General features: G+C 54.2%; 2 protein-coding genes across 2 annotated transcripts; both read right to left on the reverse strand.

Moving 5' to 3' along the window:
- Nucleotides 1–2750: 2750 nt before the first annotated feature.
- Nucleotides 2751–8050, reverse strand: LOC132814040 (WAP four-disulfide core domain protein 3-like). Its single transcript, XM_060823359.1, has 6 exons — nt 8041–8050; nt 6524–6682; nt 5669–5830; nt 4809–4991; nt 3938–4096; nt 2751–2788 (listed from the first exon to the last, which is right to left on the reverse strand). Exons 1-6 carry the CDS (start codon nt 8048–8050, stop codon nt 2751–2753), a joined length of 711 nt encoding a protein of 236 aa, XP_060679342.1.
- A 759-nt stretch (nt 8051–8809) lies between these two features.
- On the reverse strand, nt 8810–15494 carry LOC132814041 (WAP four-disulfide core domain protein 3-like). Its single transcript, XM_060823360.1, has 6 exons — nt 15346–15494; nt 14572–14733; nt 13420–13575; nt 11370–11537; nt 9951–10106; nt 8810–8883 (listed from the first exon to the last, which is right to left on the reverse strand). Exons 1-6 carry the CDS (start codon nt 15458–15460, stop codon nt 8810–8812), a joined length of 831 nt encoding a protein of 276 aa, XP_060679343.1. The 5' UTR covers nt 15461–15494.
- Between the last annotated feature and the right edge of the window lie 3779 nt (nt 15495–19273).

The raw sequence follows: 19273 nt of genomic DNA on the forward strand, positions 1-19273 counted from the left end.
TCTCTCTCTCTCCCATCTTCCCAGTGCCCCCTCCTCTCTCTGTCTCTCTGTGTCCCATTCTCCTGGTCTCCTTTGCTCTCTCTCTCTTCTCCATCTTCACAGTGCCCCCTCCTCTCTCTCTCTGTCTCTCTCTGTCCCATTCTCCTGGTCCCCTTTGCTCTCTCTCTCTCTCTCCCCCATCTTCCCAGTGCCCCCTCCTCTCTCTCTCTCTCTCTCTCTCTCTGTCCCATTCTCCTGGTCCCCTTTGCTCTCTCTCTCTCTCTCTCCCATCTTCCCAGTGACCCCTCCTCTCTCTCTCTCTGTCTCTCTGTCCCATTCTCCTGGTCCCCTTTGCTCTCTCTCTCCCTGTCCCATCTTCCCAGTGCCCCCTCCTCTCTCTCTCTCTGTCTCTCTGTCCCATTCTCCTGGTCCCCTTTGCTCTCTCTCTCTCTCTCTCTCTCTCTCCCATCTTCCCAGTGCCCCCTCCTCTCTCTGTCTTTCCCTCTGTCTCTCTCTCTCTGTGTCCCATTCTCCTGGTCCCCTTTGCTCTCTCTCTCTCACCCATCTTCCCAGTGCCCCCTCCTCTCTCTGTCACTATCTCTCTCTCTCTCTCTCTCTCTCTGTCCCATTCTCCTGGTCCCCTTTGCTCCCTCTCACTCTCCCATCTTCCCAGTGGCCCCTCCTCTCTCTCTCTATCTCTGTGTCCCATTTTCCTGGTCCCCTTTGCTCTCTCTCTCTCCGTCCCATCTTCTGAGTGCCCCCTCCTCTCTCTCTCTCTGTCTCTATCTCTCTCTCTGTCCCATTTTCCTGGTCCCCTTTGCTCTCCCTCTCTCCCCCATCTTCCCAGTACCCCTCCTCTCTCTCTCTCCACACCATCTCCCTCACAGTCTCACCCCTACAACGTACCATCATCCATGAAACTGGGGATACAGATATTTCCACATTTGCTCTCACAGCAGCTCTGCCAGGCATCACAGTCTTCATCTCCGCTGCAACGATCTCCGAGTTTCAGGTCACACATGGGCTCCAGGCGGTGGGGAGCAGGACAGGTATCATCACCTGGACAGCACAGAGACAGTATGGATACAGCTGTACAGAAACACACAACTCCCTCGGATCTGCTCGAGTGAGACACGAGCGGTAAACGAGGGACTCCCACGGCTCTTCCATCACTGACACACCAGCTCCACAGCCCCGGGATTCAGGAAGCCTCAGGTATTTAGGCAATTCCAGGTGAATCTCCAAATACCACATCCCCCTATCCCACGGATACACACACACACACACACCCTCACTCACAGAGACACTCTCTGAGTCACACAGCCACACACACACATGCACACACCCTCACTCACAGAGACACTCTCTGAGTCACACAGCCACACACACACACACACACAGACTCTCACACACATATAGACCAACAGACACAGACACACACACACACACACACACACACACACACACACACACACACACACACACACACACACACACCCACCCAGCTCCCTGCCCACACTGCCATGGTCTGTCATCACCACAGCATAGGCTCTGAACAAACAGAGATACACTGATCACTTACGGCTCATGAGGAAACGAGGTACACATCTCTTTCCACAGGTGGCATTGCAGCATGATGACCAGGCATGGCAGTCAGTGTCATTCTGACACACGTCTCCCAACTTCATCTCACAGAATGGGTCCAAGCGGGTGGAGGCAGGGCACTGGGTCGCTGGAAGGAACAAAGTGACAGTCACATCAGGACATATGGAGAGGGTCACACTCCCGCAGGACAGGGACAGCATGGGGTTAGATACAGAGTAAAGGTCTCTCTACACCATCCCCCCGATCACACACTCCCAGGGACAGGGACAGCATGGGGTTAGATACAGAGTAAAGGTCTCTCTACACCATCCCCCGATCACACACTCCCAGGGACAGGGACAGCATGGGGTTAGATACAGGGTGCAGCTCCCTCTACATTGTCCCACCATCAACCATTCCCAGGGACAGGGACAGCATGGGGTTAGATACAGGGTGCAGCTCCCTCTACACTGTCCCACCATCGACCATTCCCAGGGACAGGGACAGCATGGGGTTAGGTACAGGGTGCAGCTCCCTCTACACTGTCCCACCATCGACCATTCCCAGGGACAGGGACAGCATGGGGTTAGATACAGGGTGCAGCTCCCTCTACACTGTCCCACCATCGACCATTCCCAGGGACAGGGACAGCATGGGGTTAGATACAGGGTGCAGCTCCCTCTATACTGTCCCACCATCGACCATTCCCAGGGACAGGGACAGCATGGGGGTTAGATACAGGGTGCAGCTCCCTCTACACTGTCCCACCATCGACCATTCCCAGGGACAGGGACAATATGGGGTTAGATACAGGGTGCAGCTCCCTCTACACTGTCCCACCATCGACCATTCCCAGGGACAGGGACAGCATGGGGTTTAGGTACAGGGTGCAGCTCCCTCTACACTGTCCCACCATCGACCATTCCCAGGGACAGGGACAGCATGGGGTTAGATATAGGGGGCAGCTCCCTCTACATTGTCCCACCATCGACCATTCCCAGGGACAGGGACAGCATGGGGTTAGATACAGGGTGCAGCTCCCTCTACACTGTCCCACCATCGACCATTCCCAGGGACAGGGACAGCATGGGGTGAGGTACAGGGTGCAGCTCCCTCTACACTGTCCCACCATCGACCATTCCCAGGGACAGGGACAGCATGGGGTTAGGTACAGGGTGCAGCTCCCTCTACACTCTCCCACCAACAAACCCTCCTGGCTCGATACCTGTAGCCAGTGGGATGATACACAGAGCTTAACAGGAGTGGTGCCTTACGTCTGGACAGGAACTTGAAGACACATCTGTTCCCACAGGTGGTATTGCAGCAGGTTTGCCAGCCCTCGCAGTCGCTGTCCTCATTGCACTGAGTGTGGAAACTCATGGTACAGACGTGGCTCAGTCTGGAAGGTGAGGGACACCTTTGTTCGCTCCCTACAGAGACAGAGGCTTCATCTTAGCTTCAGAAACTGCTGCTGCTGCTGCTTGAACTATCATTCACTGACTTCGCCCCGAGCTCAAGGGCAGGGTGATAGAGAGAAAGAGAGAGAGAGAGACAGAGAGAGGGAGAGAGAGACAGAGAGACAGAGAGAAAGAGAAACAGTAACAGAGAGCAGGAGAGACAGACAGAGACAGAAAGAGAGGCGGGGGACAGAGGAAGACAGAGACAGAATAAGAGAGAAATAGACAAACATAGACATAGAGATTGAAAGAGAGAGGGAAGGAAAGACAGACAGACAGCCAGAGAAGGAGACAAAGAGAAAGAAACAGACAGTGAGAGACAGAAAGAGAGTTAGACAGAAAGAGCAAAACACAGTGAGAGGGAGGGAGGGAGAGAGAGGCAGAGAGAGGGAGAAACAGAGAGACAGAGTTGGGGAGACACAGACAGAGAGAGACACATACATAGAATAAGCGAGATTGAGAGGAGAGAGTGAGAGAGAGAAAGGGAGAGACAGAGACAGGGAGTGAGAGACACGGTGAGAGACAGAGGGACAGATGGAGAGAGGGAGAGAGGCAGACAGAGGGAGACAAAGAGAAATTGAATGGGAGAGAAAGGGTGAGTGAGAGATGTTTTGGGGAGAGAGAAGCTGAGAGAGAGAGAGAGAGAAAAACAAAGAGAGAGAGGCACAAATCGACAGAAAGACAGAGTTCCACGGAGTGATCATGTCTGCCCGATATCGCAGAGACGTCCATTGACAGAGGGAAAGACAGAGAGCGAGGGAGAGAGCGAGAGACACACATGGACACATACACAGAAATAGCAACACAAACACAGTGACTTTCTGTGTCTCCCGATCCCTGATGAACACGGTCTGTGGTGGAGGTTGTGGGTGGGGAGGGAGAGGGTAGGCTGCTGCTCAGTAAACGGAGTTACTTACCCCTGCTGCGGTAGGAATGGACACAGCGACGCCCACAGCTGGTGTTGCAGCACATCTGCCATGCGTAGCAGTCATTATCTTCCTCACACAGCTCACCGTACTTCAGGTTACACACGGCAGAGAGGCGAGCAGGAGAAGGACACATTCCAGATGTCCGATCTGTCACAGAGAGAGAGTGAGGGAGGGAGGGACAGGGAAAGGGAGAGAGGGACAGGGAAAGGGAGAGAGGGACAGGGAAAGGGAGAGAGATAGACACAGCTCAGACACAGAGGAAGGCCTCATCAAGGACATCAGTTCCCCACACTCTGCCTGCTGGGATAAGGATATTCCCCACACTCAGCCTGCTGGGAACAGGGTATTCCCCATACTCAGCCTGCTGGGAACAGGGTATTCCCCACACTCAGCCTGCTGGGAAAAGGATATTCCCCACACTCAGCCTGCTGGGAACAGGGTATTCCCCACACTAAGCCTGCTGGGACCAGGGTATTCCCCACACTAAGCCTGCTGGGACCAGGATATTCCCCACACTAAGCCTGCTGGGACCAGGATATTCCCCACACTCAGCCTGCTGGGAACAGGATATTCCCCACACTCAGCCTGCTGGGAACAGGATATTCCCCACACACAGCCTGCTGGGAACAGAGTGCTCCCCACACTCAGCCTGCTGGGAACAGGATATTCCCCACACTTAGCCTGCTGTGAACAGGGTATTCTCCACACACAGCCTGCTGGGAACAGGGTATTCCCCACACTAAGCCTGCTGGGAACAGGGTATTCCCCACACTAAGCCTCCTGGGGGCAGTGTGATTACATGACCCTCTGCTGGGATGTAACTGGATCTTGCAGGGACTAACCAACCGTATGCAGTTACCTGAGACTGACAAACTGCTGCTCTGCGCCATGAAGGGGTGGACACAGCGTCTACCACAAGGTGTCTCACAACATGACCTCCACTTGCCACAATCCCCATCATCTCCACACGAGACGCTGTGATTCATCCTGCAGACACGATCCAGGCAGGACGGATTCGGACATTGCTCAGATTTCCACGAGTCTGCAAATGTGATAGTTCCGGTTATGGGAGAGAGCAGGAGAGGTGTTGGGGGGAATGGGTGGGAGAGCAAAGGGGCAGAGTGAGAGGGAGACAAAAAAGGTGAGAGGAACAGGGAGAGAAAGGTGACAAAGACGGAGAGAGAGGGACAGGAACATGCAGCCGAGAGACAGCAAGTGCGGTGACAGAGAGAGAGGGGCAAAGAGAGAGAAGAGATAGCGACACAGAGAGCAATTGACAGAAGGAAAGATGTGACTGAGAAAGACAGAAACACATGCAGCAGACAGACAGAATGAGAGGTGACAGAGAAACAGGGCTACAGAGAGACAGGAGAGACAGCAGCACAGAGGGACAGATGGAGAGGCATGACTGAGAAAGAGAGAGAGTGTGGCATGTGACAGAGACAGAGACAGAGAGAGAGAGAGAGAGACAGAGAGAGACAAAGAGAGACAGAGAGAGAGAGAGAAAGAGAGAGAAACAGACAGACATGCAAAAAATGGAGATGAAATGATGTCACACAAGGAGAGAGAGAGAGAAGAGAGAGATGTGCTGCGGGAATGCACAAAGAGAGGCAAAGGGAAATATACCACAGACACAAAGTGAGATATAAAGCAGGAAAGGTCACAGTGCTGCCTCATACAGGCAGGTTAAGCAGCCATTCCTTTTGGACCAGGAACTACCTCCATGAGACTTTCTGTAGAACGACAGGACACAACGTTTCTGACACCCAGCATCACAGCATCTTTGTGATCCTGCACAATCCTGGTCCGACTCACACACCTTCCCAAAAGTGCAGTTACACACACGGGCAAGATGGTCTGGGCGTGGGCACTGCCCGTCGTCTTCCATTGGGAGAAAAGAGAGAGACAGAACCGCACGGCGTTAGACACAGAGTAAAGAACCCTCCACATTGTCCCCATTAAACACTCCCAGGGCAGGGACAGCACGGGGTTAGACACAGAGTAATGCTCCCTCCACATTGTCCCCATTAAACACTCCCAGGACAGGGACAGCACGGGGTTAGACACAGAGTAAAGAACCCTCCACATTGTCCCCATTAAACACTCCCAGGACAGGGACAGCACGGGGTTAGACACAGAGTAAAGAACTCTCCACATTGTCCCCATTAAACACTCCCAGGACAGGGACAGCACAGGGTTAGACACAGAGTAAAGAACCCTCTACATTGTCCCCATTAAACACTCCCAGGACAGGGACAGCACGGGGTTAGACACAGAGTGAAGAACCCTCCACATTGTCCCCATTAAACACTCCCAGGACAGGGACAGCACGGGGTTAGATACAGAGTGAAGAACCCTCTACATTGTCCCCATTAAACACTCCCAGGACAGGGATAGCATGAGGAGGTTGGATACATAGTAAAGCTGTCTCTCCCCCACCCCAGCAAGTTCCCCAAGGACAGAGACAGCACATGGTGAGATACACATTGAAACACTGCTCTGTCCTGTCCCGCACCACAACCATTCAGTAACACCAGATGGACAGTGAGTGAAGCTCAGACAAGAAGAACTCACCATTTCTGAAATGCCTGAGGACACATCTTGGCCCACACGGGGTAGAGCAGCACGTGCCCCATCTGCCACAGTCGCTCTCGTTTCTACATTCCTTGCCCAGAGTTGTGTTACACACATAGCTCAGTTGACTTGGGCTTGAGCACTCTCCGGGTCTCTCACCTGGAAACACAACATTTTGATATAACGCTCGGCTTACACACGACAGGGGGAGACCGACAGGGATTCACCATCAGGGATACACTTGCTGTTTGCAGGAGTTCCACGATCGCGAAAAAGAATTGGAACGGTGTACAGATTGGAGTTAACTGCAGTCTGGGACTCTCTCAGTCTGCTCCCTGCAGTCTCGGGTCTCTCTCAGTCTGCTCCCTGCAGTCTCGGGTCTCTCTCAGTCTGCTCCCTGCAGTCTCGGGTCTCTCTCAGTCTGCTCCCTGCAGTCTCGGGTCTCTCTCAGTCTGCTCCCTGCAGTCTCGGGTCTCTCTCAGTCTGCTCCCTGCAGTCTCGGGTCTCTCTCAGTCTGCTCCCTGCAGTCTCGGGTCTCTCTCAGTCTGCTCCCTGCAGTCTCGGGTCTCTCTCAGTCTGCTCCCTGCAGTCTCGGGACTCTCTCAGTCTGCTCCCTGCAGTCTCGGGACTCCCTCAGTCTGCTCCCTACAGTCTCGGGACTCTCTCTCAGTCTGCTCCCTGCATTCTCGGGACTCTCTCTCAGTCTGCTCCCTGCAGTCTCGGGTCTCTCTCAGTCTGCTCCCTGCATTCTCGGGACTCCCTCAGTCTGCACCCTGCAGTCTCGGGTCTCTCTCAGTCTGCTCCCTGCAGTCTCGGGTCTGTCTCACTCTGCTCCCTGCATTCTCGGGTCTCTCTCACTCTGCACCCTGCAGTCTCTGGATTCTCTCACTCTGCTCCCTGCAGTCTCGGGTCTCTCTGACTCTGCACCCTGCAGTCTCTGGATTCTCTCAGTCTGCTCCCTGCAGTCTCGGGACTCCCTCAGTCTGCACCCTGCAGTCTCGGGTCTCTCGCACTCTGCTCCCTGCAGTCTCTGGATTCTCTCAGTCTGCTCCCTGCAGTCTCGGGTCTCCCTCACTCTGCACCCTGCAGTCTCGGGTCTCTCTCAGTCTGCACCCTGCAGTCTCGGGTCTCTCTCAGTCTGCACCCTGCAGTCTTGGGTCTCTCTCACTCTGCTCCCTGCAGTCTCGGGACTCTCTCAGTCTGCACCCTGCAGTCTCGGGTCTCTCTCAGTCTGCACCCTGCAGTCTCGGGTCTCCCTCACTCTGCTCCCTGCAGTCTCGGGACTCTCTCAGTCTGCACCCTGCAGTCTCAGGTCTCTCTCTGTCTGCACCCTGCAGTCTCGGGTCTCTCTCTGTCTGCACCCTGCAGTCTCGGGACTCTCTCACTCTGCTCCCTGCAGTCTCGGGGCTCTCTCAGTCTGCACCCTGCAGTCTTGGGTCTCTCTCTGTCTGCACCCTGCTGTCTCGGGACTCTCTCAGTCTGCACCCTGCAGTCTCTGTTGTGCTGAACTATCTTGCCCCAGACCATTCCCCTACTGACACTCTGTCAGACCATAATCCTTACCTTGCCTGAATGAGGAGACACATTTCTTGCCACATCCAATCTCACAGCACTGTTCATAGGAAGGACAATCATCATCATCCTCACACGATCGAGTCCGGTTTTTCTTGCAGAGAAAAGACACACGGGAATGTTCTGGGCATTTCTTTCGCAAAACTGAAGGAGAGAACGGGTTTTCACTTGGTCAATTTGTTTACATACAGTGTAATCTTTCCACTGTCCTCTATCAAACACTCCCACCACACGGACAGAGTGGGATTAGATACAGAGTAAAGCTCCCTCTACAGCGTCGACTCATCAAACACTACCAGGATAGAGACACCATGCTCATAGGTACAGTGTAAAGCTCCCTCTACATTGCTCACATTGGCCCTGTTCAGCTCACTCGGGATTATCAGACAAACCTGTGGGAAGCAATGCAGTGATGGATACTCACATTTCCTGATGAATGTTGGGACACATTTCCCACCGCAGCCCTTGGCCAGGCAGCACCTCTGCCACACGTCGCACTGCGTGTCGTTCTTGCAGTCTTTTCCCAGGGTCGTGTTGCACAACATCGTCAGCCTCCTTGCAATGGGACAGGTTCTGTTCTCTGTGAAGACAAACACAGGGAGATGGGGGATAGAATCAGACAACAGATAAACACCCCACTCTCCCATCTCTCTGACAGAAGGGAGCCCAGTGCCTTGTGAAGGAAGCTGGGAATTGGAGAGAGGGTGGGACAACTCAGCCTTCACAACACCACTCCATGATCTGCCGCAGTACACCAGACAGCTCACACACAATTCCTCTCTCTTGGCCTGCAGTGGGAACAGAGAAAGGACTGAGGAGAGATAGACGACTTAACTGAGATGTAACAGAGGCATCAGACAGACCACAACATCCAAACAGCGTGCACTCATATTCCCGGAGAGTAGGACACTGTGTGTTTCACACCACAATCCCTCTCTAACCCAGGGACAAGAATTGGGAACGGGATCCCTGTCTGTTTCAAACCACAATCCCTCCCTAACCCAGGGACAGGGATTGGGAACGGGATTCCTGTCTGTTTCACACCACAATCCCTCCCTAACCCAGGGACAGGGATTGGGAACGGGATCCCTGTCTGTTTCACACCACAATCCATCCCTAACCCCGGGACAGGGATTGGGAACGGGATCCCTGTCTGTTTCACACCACAATTCACCTCTAACCCAAGGACAGGGATTGGGAACGGGATCCCTGTCTGTTTCACACCACAATCCCTCTCTAACCCAGGGACAGGGATTGGGAACGGGATCCCTGTCTGTTTCACACCACAATCCCTCCCTAACCCAGGGACAGGGATTGGGAATGGGATCCCTGTCTGTTTCACACCACAATCCTCCCCAAACCCAGGGACAGGGATTGGGAACAGGATCCCTGTCTGTTTCACACCACAATCCCTCTCTAACTCAGGGACAGGGATGGGGAAGGGGATCCCTGCCTGTTTCACACCACAATCCCTCCCTAACCCAGGGACATGGATTGGGAACGGGATTCCTGTCTGTTTCACACCACAATCCCTCTCTATCCCAGGGACAGGGATTGGGAACGGGATCCCTGTCTGTTTCACACCACAATCCCTCCCTAACCCAGGGACAGGGATTGGGAACAGGATACCTGTCTGTTTCACACCACAATCCACCCTTTACCCAAACACAGGGATTAGAAGCGCGGTCCTGTTCTGCCGAACCCCAATCCCTCGCTAACCTGGGAAGGGGGATCAGAGCCGGGATTCCAGGATGCCCTTGGGGAATCTGTATTCTCTGGACAGTGTCTGTGTCCCTCACATTGGATGTGTTTCCCTCTCTCACACACTCTCTCTCTCTCTCTCTCTCTCTCTCACCTCCTGTGAAACACTTTGGGATGCATTTCTTCCCACAGCCAGCATCACAACACGAGTGGTATCCATCACAGTCCCCGTTGTCATTACAGGAACGCCCGGTGCTGATCTGACAGAACATGGAGAGGCTGTCCTCCTCTGGGCACTGGTCAGCAGGCTCTGTAAATGGGAAGGTAGGACAGACACAGTTACAGAGTCCCACACAGGGCCCTTCACATACTCCTTCACACCTTCCTCATCTCTTCCCCACCCTCCCTCCATTCCCAAACCAGGGAATGCTCATTCTACTGCCCACCCTCTGCAATAACCCTCTCACTTACTGTTGCTTCCTCCTTTCCCTCCAACTGCTCTCCTGCTCTGACAGCATCACTTTCCCCTTTCCGTGGTGATAAACTCCTGAAAACCTTTTATCTCTTGGGTTATCACATCCCTTTATCCCCGATCAGTTCCTCAATCTGTCAATGTGCCTCCTCAACATCGCTGCTGTACCTGCCTCCACCACCACCCACTGACAGCATATTCCACATACTGACCCCACTCTGTGTTCAACAAACCTGCCTCCCACTGTCTCCCCTTTTACCCCAAATCTGTGCTCCTCTAGTCATTGACATTTCTGTCCTGGGAAAGTAAAACTGACCAGGCGATACATTCTGTTTGTAAGAGATGAACCTTCTATCAGGTCGACTCTCATCCTTTCCATGTTCACGTGAAAACAAACCAGGCTTATTCGATCGCCCAAAACACATCACCTCACATTTGTTCAGATTACACTCCATCTGCCATCTCTTCACCCAATCCTCCGGTCTATCTCCATCCTGCTCTGTCCTCGGGCAATCCTCCTCCATATCTACAGCTCCCCCTAACCCTGTGTGACGTTCACTAACATATTCATCGGGCCACCTTCATTCTCCTCCTATATATCTGGTAAATGGCAAGGTGGGGGTCACAGCACAAATCCCTGTGGGACACCACCCATCACAGTTCTCCAGTCCCTTTCACTGCTACTCTCTGTGCTTCTGTCACTGAGCCAGTTGTGGATCCATCTTACCAGCTCTCTGTGGATCCCGTGTATATTCACCTTCTGTTCTGGTTTACCATGAGAGACCTTGTCATAGGCCTTGGTACAATCCCTATCCACAATACCCACTGGCCTGCCCTCACCAATCACCTTTCTCACTTTCTCAAAAATACAGGCTCAGTCAAGCTTGTGAGACACAGCTGTACCTGTACAAAGCTACCTTTCCGGTTGCTAACAAGGCTATATGTTTATCCCGGAATGCTGGAGCGGGACTTACATCCCGGTGTCCACACCACAGCGGGTCTAGCCTGACAAAGCCCTGCCCTCCCATGCGAAGGAGACCCTGTCACTGAATGTCCTCTGACCTGCTGGGGGAGCATAGGTTGGGGGTGAGAGGGGCTTACTTCTCGCAAACCACTGTGACACACATCGAGGTCCACATTCCGTGTTACAGCACGATGCCCAGTGACCACAGGAATCGTCTCCATCGCAGGGAGCGGTGAAGTTCATCCGACAGACATAATGCAGTCTGGTCGTGTCCGGACATGTGGATCCTTGGCCTTTAGGAGACACTGAGAGAGAGAGAGAGAGAGAAGAACAGCCTTCACCACAACTGCTGATCCAACAGAGACCCTTCCCTGGGAAACATCTCTCACAGACAGCAGAGAAACAGGAGCTAGAGAGGGTGGCAGAGATAGGGAGAGGTACAGGGGCTGGAGGGGGTTACAGAGATAGGGAGGGGGGGTGTAGGGGGTTACATAGATAGGGAGGGGGTGTAGGGGGTTACAGAGATAGGGAGGGGGCTTTAGGGGGTTACAGAGATAGGGAGAGTGTGTAAGGGGTTACAGAGATAGGGAGAGGGTGTAGGGGATTACAGAGATAGGGAGGGGGTGTAGGGGGGTTACAGGGATAGGTAGGGGGTGTAGGGGTTTACAGAGATAGAGAGGGGGTGTAGGGGGTTACAGAGATAGGGAGGTGGTGTAGGGGGGTTACAGAGATAGGGAGGGGGTGTAGAGGGGTTACACAGACAGGGAGGGGGTGTAGGGGGGCTACAGACATAGGAAGGGGGTGTAGAGGGGTTACACAGACAGGGAGGGGGTGTAGGGGGGCTACAGAGATAGGAAGGGGGTGTAGGGGGGTTACAGGGACAGGGAGGGAGTGTAGGGGGGGTTACAGAGATAGAGAGGGGGTGTTGGGGGTTACATAGATAGGGAGGGGGTGTAGGAGGGTTACAGAGACAGGGAGGGGGTGTAGGGGTGTGACCGAGATAGGGAGGTGGTTGGAGGGTTCCAGAGATAGGGAGGGGGGGGTCAAGGGGGGTTACAGAGACAGGCATGGGGTGTAGGGGGTTACAGAGATAGGGAGGGGGGTGTAGGGGGTTACAGAGACAGGGAGGGGGTGAAGGGGGGTTACAGAGATATGGAGGGGGTGTCGGGGGTTACAGAGACAGGGAGGGGTAGGAGGGGGGTTACAGATATAGGGAGGAGGTGTAGGAAGTCACATGGATAGGGAAGGGGGTGTAGGGGGGTTACAGAGACAGGAAGGCGGTGTAGGGGGTTTAGAGAGACAGGGAGGGAGTGTAGGGGGGTTACAGGGATAGGGAGGAGTTGTCGGAGGTTACAGAGATAGGGAGGGGGGTGTAGGGGGGTTACAGGGAGAGGGAGGAGTTGTAGGGGGTTACAGAGATAGGGAGGGGGTGTAGGGGGTTACAGAGATAGGGAGGGGGTGTATGGGGGTTACACAGACAGGGAGGGGGTGTAGGGGGGTTACAGAGATAGGGAGGGGGTGTAGGGGGGTTACAGAGATAGGGAGGGGGTGTAGGGGAGTTACAGAGAGAGGGAGGGGGTGTAGGGGGTTACAGTGATAGGGAGGGGGTGTTGGGGGGTACAGAGATAGGGAGGGAATGTAGGGGGGGTTACAGAGATAGGGAGGGGGAGTAGTGGGGTTACAGAGATAGAGAGGTGGTGTCGGGAGTTGCAGAGATTGGGAGGGGGTGTCGGTGGTTTCAGTGATAGGGAGGGGGTGTCGGGAGTTACAGAGACAGGGAGGGGGTGTAGGGGCTGGAGGGTGTTACAGAGATAGAGAGAGGTGTAGGGCCTGGAGGGGGTTACAGAAGTAGGTGGGGTGTAACAGCCAGAGGCAGGTACAGATATGATTGGATTTGAAGACAATTATGGTGTGTGTACAGCAGGAGGCAGTATTGCACAGCGAGCCATTGGGTGTTGCCAATCCCACATGGTGGTGTGTGAACCAGACTCAGTGTGTGACACTCAGGATTGGATGGGGGAACAGAGATCGGAGAGACCGCAGTGTTTCACAATGAGCTGAACACCATGGAAGATGGGAATGGTGAGGTTCGTCAGGAGAGGAATGTGAGAATTGAGTCTGAGACAGACAGCTCTCTCTCCCACCCAGATACAGTGACGTGACTCTGAGGGGATCTCTCCTCCTTACCTCCAGGCTTGAAGCTCATGATACATCTCCTCCCACATCCAGTCTCACAACACTTTTGCCAGATATCACAGTCGTCATCAGTGGAACATTGAGAGCCCAGTTTCATCTGACAAATGGGCTGGAGACGAGATTCTGCTGGACATTCAAAGGCTTCCTCTGTGGGGAAAGCATGACTCTGAGCTCAAACTAAACTGCTGCTGGACAGGGTTAACAGTTCATAACATCAAGGAGACCATTCAGATCATCTGGTCTGCCCCAATCGCTCAATAACATCATTGCTGATCCACCACAGGGACTGTACTTTCTGGTCATCTCCCCTCACACCCACATTCTGTTTACATCTCGCACTCACACGAACCACTTTGTTCTCCACCACACCCAGGGAAGACTCTCCACTCGATCACAAATACAGGCACGCTGTCTCCTCTCCCTCACACACAGGAACGCTCTCTCCCTCACACACACAGGGACCACTCTCCTCTCCCTCACACACACAGGGACCACTCTCCTCTCTCACTCTCACACACACAGGGACCACTCTCCTCTCACACACACACAGGGACCACTCTCCTCTCTCACACACACACAGGGACCACTCTCCTCTCACACACACACAGGGACCACTCTCCTCTCTCACACACACACAGGGACCACTCTCCTCTCTCTCTCACACACACACACACACACACACACACACACACACACACACACACACACACACACACACACACACACTCTCCTCTCACACACACACAGGGACCACTCTCCTCTCACATACACACAGGGACCACTCTCCTCTCACACACACACACAGGGACCACTCTCCTCTCACACACACACAGGGACCACTCTCCTCTCACACACACAGGGACCACTCTCCTCTCACACATACACACAGGGACCACTCTCCTCTCACACACACACACAGGGACCACTCTCCTCTCACACACACACACAGGGACCACTCTCCTCTCACACACACACACACAGGGACCACTCTCCTCTCACACACACACACAGGGACCACTCTCCTCTCACACACACAGCGAGCTAACCCTTCTCCCTCACACATGAGCACCTCTCTCTTGCCTCACAGAACTGCACCTCTCTCGTACACTCTCCTCTTTGAGAGAAGAGTTCTCCCTTCCTCACCTTGCCTGTGGACCCCATAGACGCAGCGTTTGCCGCAGTTCCCGACGTTACAGCACTGCTTCCACCTTGCGCAGTCCTCGTCTACCTCACACTCCTCGGCATCGTCCCGGTCACAGATATGTTGCATCTGGAATGGTTTGGGACACTCTGCGTCTCGCTTTCCTGTGTTCGGGACAAATCCGAATTCAGTGAGAGGCTGGATGGAAATTCAGCACCGCCCTGGTTATACGGAGTATGGGATCATCCAGGGAAAAACAAGGGGAAGCCTGGAGACAAAGGGGTAGATTGGGTATGGCAGTCTGACAATGAGGAGGGAGGGTTTCACATTGGTTTCCGTTCTGGCTTGGCCAAACATGACAGCTCAGTGAGGAAGGTGAAATGGGAGTGGGGGGACCTGGGAGTCGGGGAAACGGGAATGGGGGAATACAGAGAGGGTGGCAAATGGCTGTCAGTTTTATGAGCAGCACCTTCCAATGGGAACAAGCTGATGACAACAGGATTGGGCAGACTGGGGCTGGCTTTCCAATGGGATTTAGTAGACTGGGGGAGACTCACTCCCATTGGGAATGATCCTGAAATGGCTCTGGATGAGCTGAGACCTGGGAAGGAGTCTCCTACTGAGAGGGGACATCCTCAAACTGAATACTCTAACTGCAGGGGGCAGGGAGATTGGGTTCCTGGGACAGACAGGGGTCTCTGCCTCAGTCAGAGTGACTCCACCAGGTGTGTGCAGTGTTTGCTAAAGGAGGGAATGGGAGGGTCAGTCATCCTCACCGCGTTTGTGATACCGATGGACACATCTCTTCCCACATCCGGCCTCACAGCACGAGAGCCACAGATCACAGTCATCGTCATTTGTACACTCCTGGCCGTAGTTAACATTGCACATCGGGGTAAGGCGCCTGGCATCCGGGCAGCTCCCATTCTCTGGAGAGAAGAAGGAAAGGGAAAAGACTGGGTTAAAGCTCAGTCCGAGTCTCAGGATAAACACCTCCAGATGGACAGGATGGAAACTGAGCAAGTCTCTCTCAGTCTGCACGGTCCCCAACGATCAAACACACAGCGCAGTGTAAAGAATACATCCCTCCTTATTGTTTTACCCTGGAAGGAAATCTCCCTCTACACTGTCCCCATCAAACACTCCCAGGACAGGGACAGCATGGGGTAAGATACAGAGGAAATCTCCCTCTACACTGTCCCCATCAAACACTCCCAGGACAGGGACAGCATGGGGTAAGATACAGAGGAAATCTCCCTCTACACTGTCCCCATCAAACACTCCCAGGACAGGGACAGTATGGGGTAAGACACAGAGGAAATCTCCCTCTACACTGACCCCATCAAACACTCCCAGGACAGGGACAGCATGGGGTAAGGTACAGAGGAAATCTCCCTCTACACTGTCCCCATCAAACACTCCCAGGACAGGGACAGCATGGGGTAAGATACAGAGGAAATCTCCCTCTACACTGTCCCCATCAAACACTCCCAGGACAGGGACAGCATGGGGTAAGATACAGAGGAAATCTCCCTCTACACTGTCCCCATCAAACACTCCCAGGACAGGGACAGTATGGGGTAAGACACAGAGGAAATCTCCCTCTACACTGTCCCCATCAAACACTCCCAGGACAGGGTCAGCATGGGGTAAGATACAGAGGAAATCTCCCTCTACACTGTCCCCATCAAACACTCCCAGGACAGGGACAGCATGGGGTAGGATACAGAGGAAATCTCCCTCTACACTGTCCCCATCAAACACTCCCAGGACAGGGACAGCATGGGGTAAGATACAGAGGAAATCTCCCTCGACACTGTCCCCATCAAACACTCCCAGGACAGGGACAGCATGGGGTAAGGTACAGAGGAAATCTCCCTCTACACTGTCCACATCAAACACTCCCAGGACAGGGACAGCATGGGGTAAGGTACAGAGGAAATCTCCCTCGACACTGTCCCCATCAAACACTCCCAGGACAGGGACAGCATGGGGTAAGGTACAGAGGAAATCTCCCTCTACACTGTCCCCATCAAACACTCCCAGGACAGGGACAGCATGGGGTCAGATACAGAGGAAATCTCCCACTACACTGTTACCATCAAACACTCCCAGCACCGGGTTATATATAGAGTCATGCTCCTCTATCCCGTGTCCCCCCCATAACATCCCCCCACACCACAACCATCACCAGATGACCCCGCACCTCCTTTGAAGAATCGGAAAACACATCTTTTTCCACAGCCAGCGTCACAGCACATTTGCCAACGGTCACAGTCAGTATCAGCCTCACACTCATCTCCTAACGTCATGTTACAGACCTTGCCCAGGGTACGGCTGTGTGGGCACTGGGACTCTCCCTCTGTGTAGGCACAGATATTGAGACATTATTACAGAGCCTGTCCTGAGCATACCGCCCTCCTTTACAGACACAGGCCCCCAGACTCTTCCAAAGACAAATCCAGGGACAATAACCCACTGCACCCCACCGTGCAACCACCTCCCCATGACCACTCAAAGGCACGCCACGTGAGTGTGTGTGAGTGTGAGTGTGAGTGTGTGTGAGTGCGTTTGTGTGTGTGTGTGTGTGTGTGTGTGTGTGTGTGTGTGTGAGTGTGTGTGTGTGTGAGTGTGTGTGTGTGTGTGTGTGTGTGTGAATGTGTGTGTGTGTATGTGTGAGTGAATGTGTGTGTGTGTGTATGTGTGAGTGTGCGTGTGTGTGTGCGTGTGTGTGTGCGTGTGGATGTGAGTGTGTGTGTGCGCGTGTGTGTGCGTGTGTGTGTGTATATATGAGTGTGAGAGTGGGAGAGGGTTACTCAGTGCAGTGATACCACATCGTCCATGGGAAGACCCTCTGATAGTCTGGCTTCACACTGTCCTTACTGTGCAGTGAGCTGCTGTGAACACATTTCCTTCCGCAGCCCATGTCGCAGCATTGTTCCCAGCTCCCGCAGTCCTCATCTGTCACACACGATACATTCGAATGTCTCTTCACCCGGGACGGAGCGGGGCACTCTCCTTCCTCATCTATAACACAACAACATGGAGATTACAGGAGCAGGGAAAAGGGGTGGATTGGCGGAGGCATGCCTGACAGTGGGTCACTGTTGGAGGGTCACTGCAGAGGGAGCAGGTACTGACGGAGGGTCACCGCAGAGGGAGCAGGTACTGACGGAGGGTCACTGCAGAGGGTGCAGGTACTGACGGAGGGTCAGTGCTGAGGGAGCAGATACTGACGGAGGGTCAGTGCTGAGGGAACAGGCACTGACGGAGGGTCAGTGCTGAGGGAGTAGGCACTGCTGGGGGATCAGTGCTGAGGGAGCAGGCACTGCTGGGGGATCAGTGCTGAGGGAGCAGGCACTGCTGGGGGATCAGGGCTGAGGGAGCAGGCACTGCTGGGGGATCAGGGCTGAGGGAGCAGGCACTGCTGGGGGATCAGGGCTGAGGGAGCAGGCACTGCTGGGGGATCAGGGCTGAGGGAGCAGGCACTGCTGGGGGATCAGGGCTGAGGGAGCAGGCACTGCTGGGGGATCAGGGCTGAGGGAGCAGGCACTGCTGGGGGATCAGGGCTGAGGGAGCAGGCACTGCTGGGGGATCAGGGCTGAGGGAGCAGGCACTGCTGGGCGATCAGGGCTGAGGGAGCAGGCACTGCTGGGCGATCAGGGCTGAGGGAGCAGGCACTGCTGGGCGATCAGGGCTGAGGGAGCAGGCACTGCTGGGGAATCAGGGCTGAGGGAGCAGGCACTGCTGGGGGATCAGGGCTGAGGGAGCAGGCACTGCTGGGGGATCAGGGCTGAGGGAGCAGGCACTGCTGGGGATCCTCTACTCCACCACATGTGAAAATAAAATAGAAATCTAAACCTCAGCCTCATCTGTGTAACTTCCAGAGTTGATTGGACTCCCTCATCCTCTGCTACTCTCTGGTTTCAACTCACCATCTGTCCAATCATATTTCCCACCAGCCGCTCTCCCAGTCCTTCCATGTCCCTTTCTATGTCCCTCTCTCATTCCTCCTTCATGTCACCCAGAGTCTGTCTACCGGATTCCTCCCCTCACTGTGTCTCATTCTTCCCTCGCCTCTCCCTTCCTCTCTAGCTCAATCTCCCAACCACTCTCACGTTCGGGCTCGGTCCTCCCTCCTTTCTCTCTCTCTCTTTCTTTTTCTGTCCCATTCTCCGGGCCCCTCTCTCTCTCCCATTATCCATCTCTCCCTCTCTGTCCCATTCTGCTGGTCCTGCTCTCTCTCTCTCTCTGTCTCTCTCCCCCTCTCTCTCCCTCTCTCTCTGTCACTGTGTCTCTCCCTCTCTCTCTGTCCAATTCTCCCAGACTCCCCCCCCAACCCCCAGTCTTTCTCTCTCCCATCTTCCCAGTGCCCCCTCCTCTCTCTGCCTTTCCCTCTGTATCTCTCGCTCTGAGACCCATTCTCCTGGTCCCCTTTGCTCTCTCTCTCTCCCCCAACTTCCCAGTGACCCCTCCTCTCTCTGTCTCTATCTCTCTCTCTCTGTCCCATTTTCCTGGTCCCCTTTGCTCCCTCTCTCTCTCTCTCTCTCTCTCCCCCATCTTCCCAGTGCCCCCTCCTCTCTCTGTCTCTATCTCTCTCTCTCTGTCCCATTCTCCTGGTCCCCTTTGCTCTCCCTCTCTCCCCCATCTTCCCAGTACCCGTCCTCTCTCTCTCTCTCTCTCCACACCATCTCCCTCACAGTC

Source organism: Hemiscyllium ocellatum, unplaced genomic scaffold, assembly GCF_020745735.1.
Source record: "Hemiscyllium ocellatum isolate sHemOce1 unplaced genomic scaffold, sHemOce1.pat.X.cur. scaffold_640_pat_ctg1, whole genome shotgun sequence".
NCBI classification, from domain to species: domain Eukaryota; kingdom Metazoa; phylum Chordata; class Chondrichthyes; order Orectolobiformes; family Hemiscylliidae; genus Hemiscyllium; species Hemiscyllium ocellatum.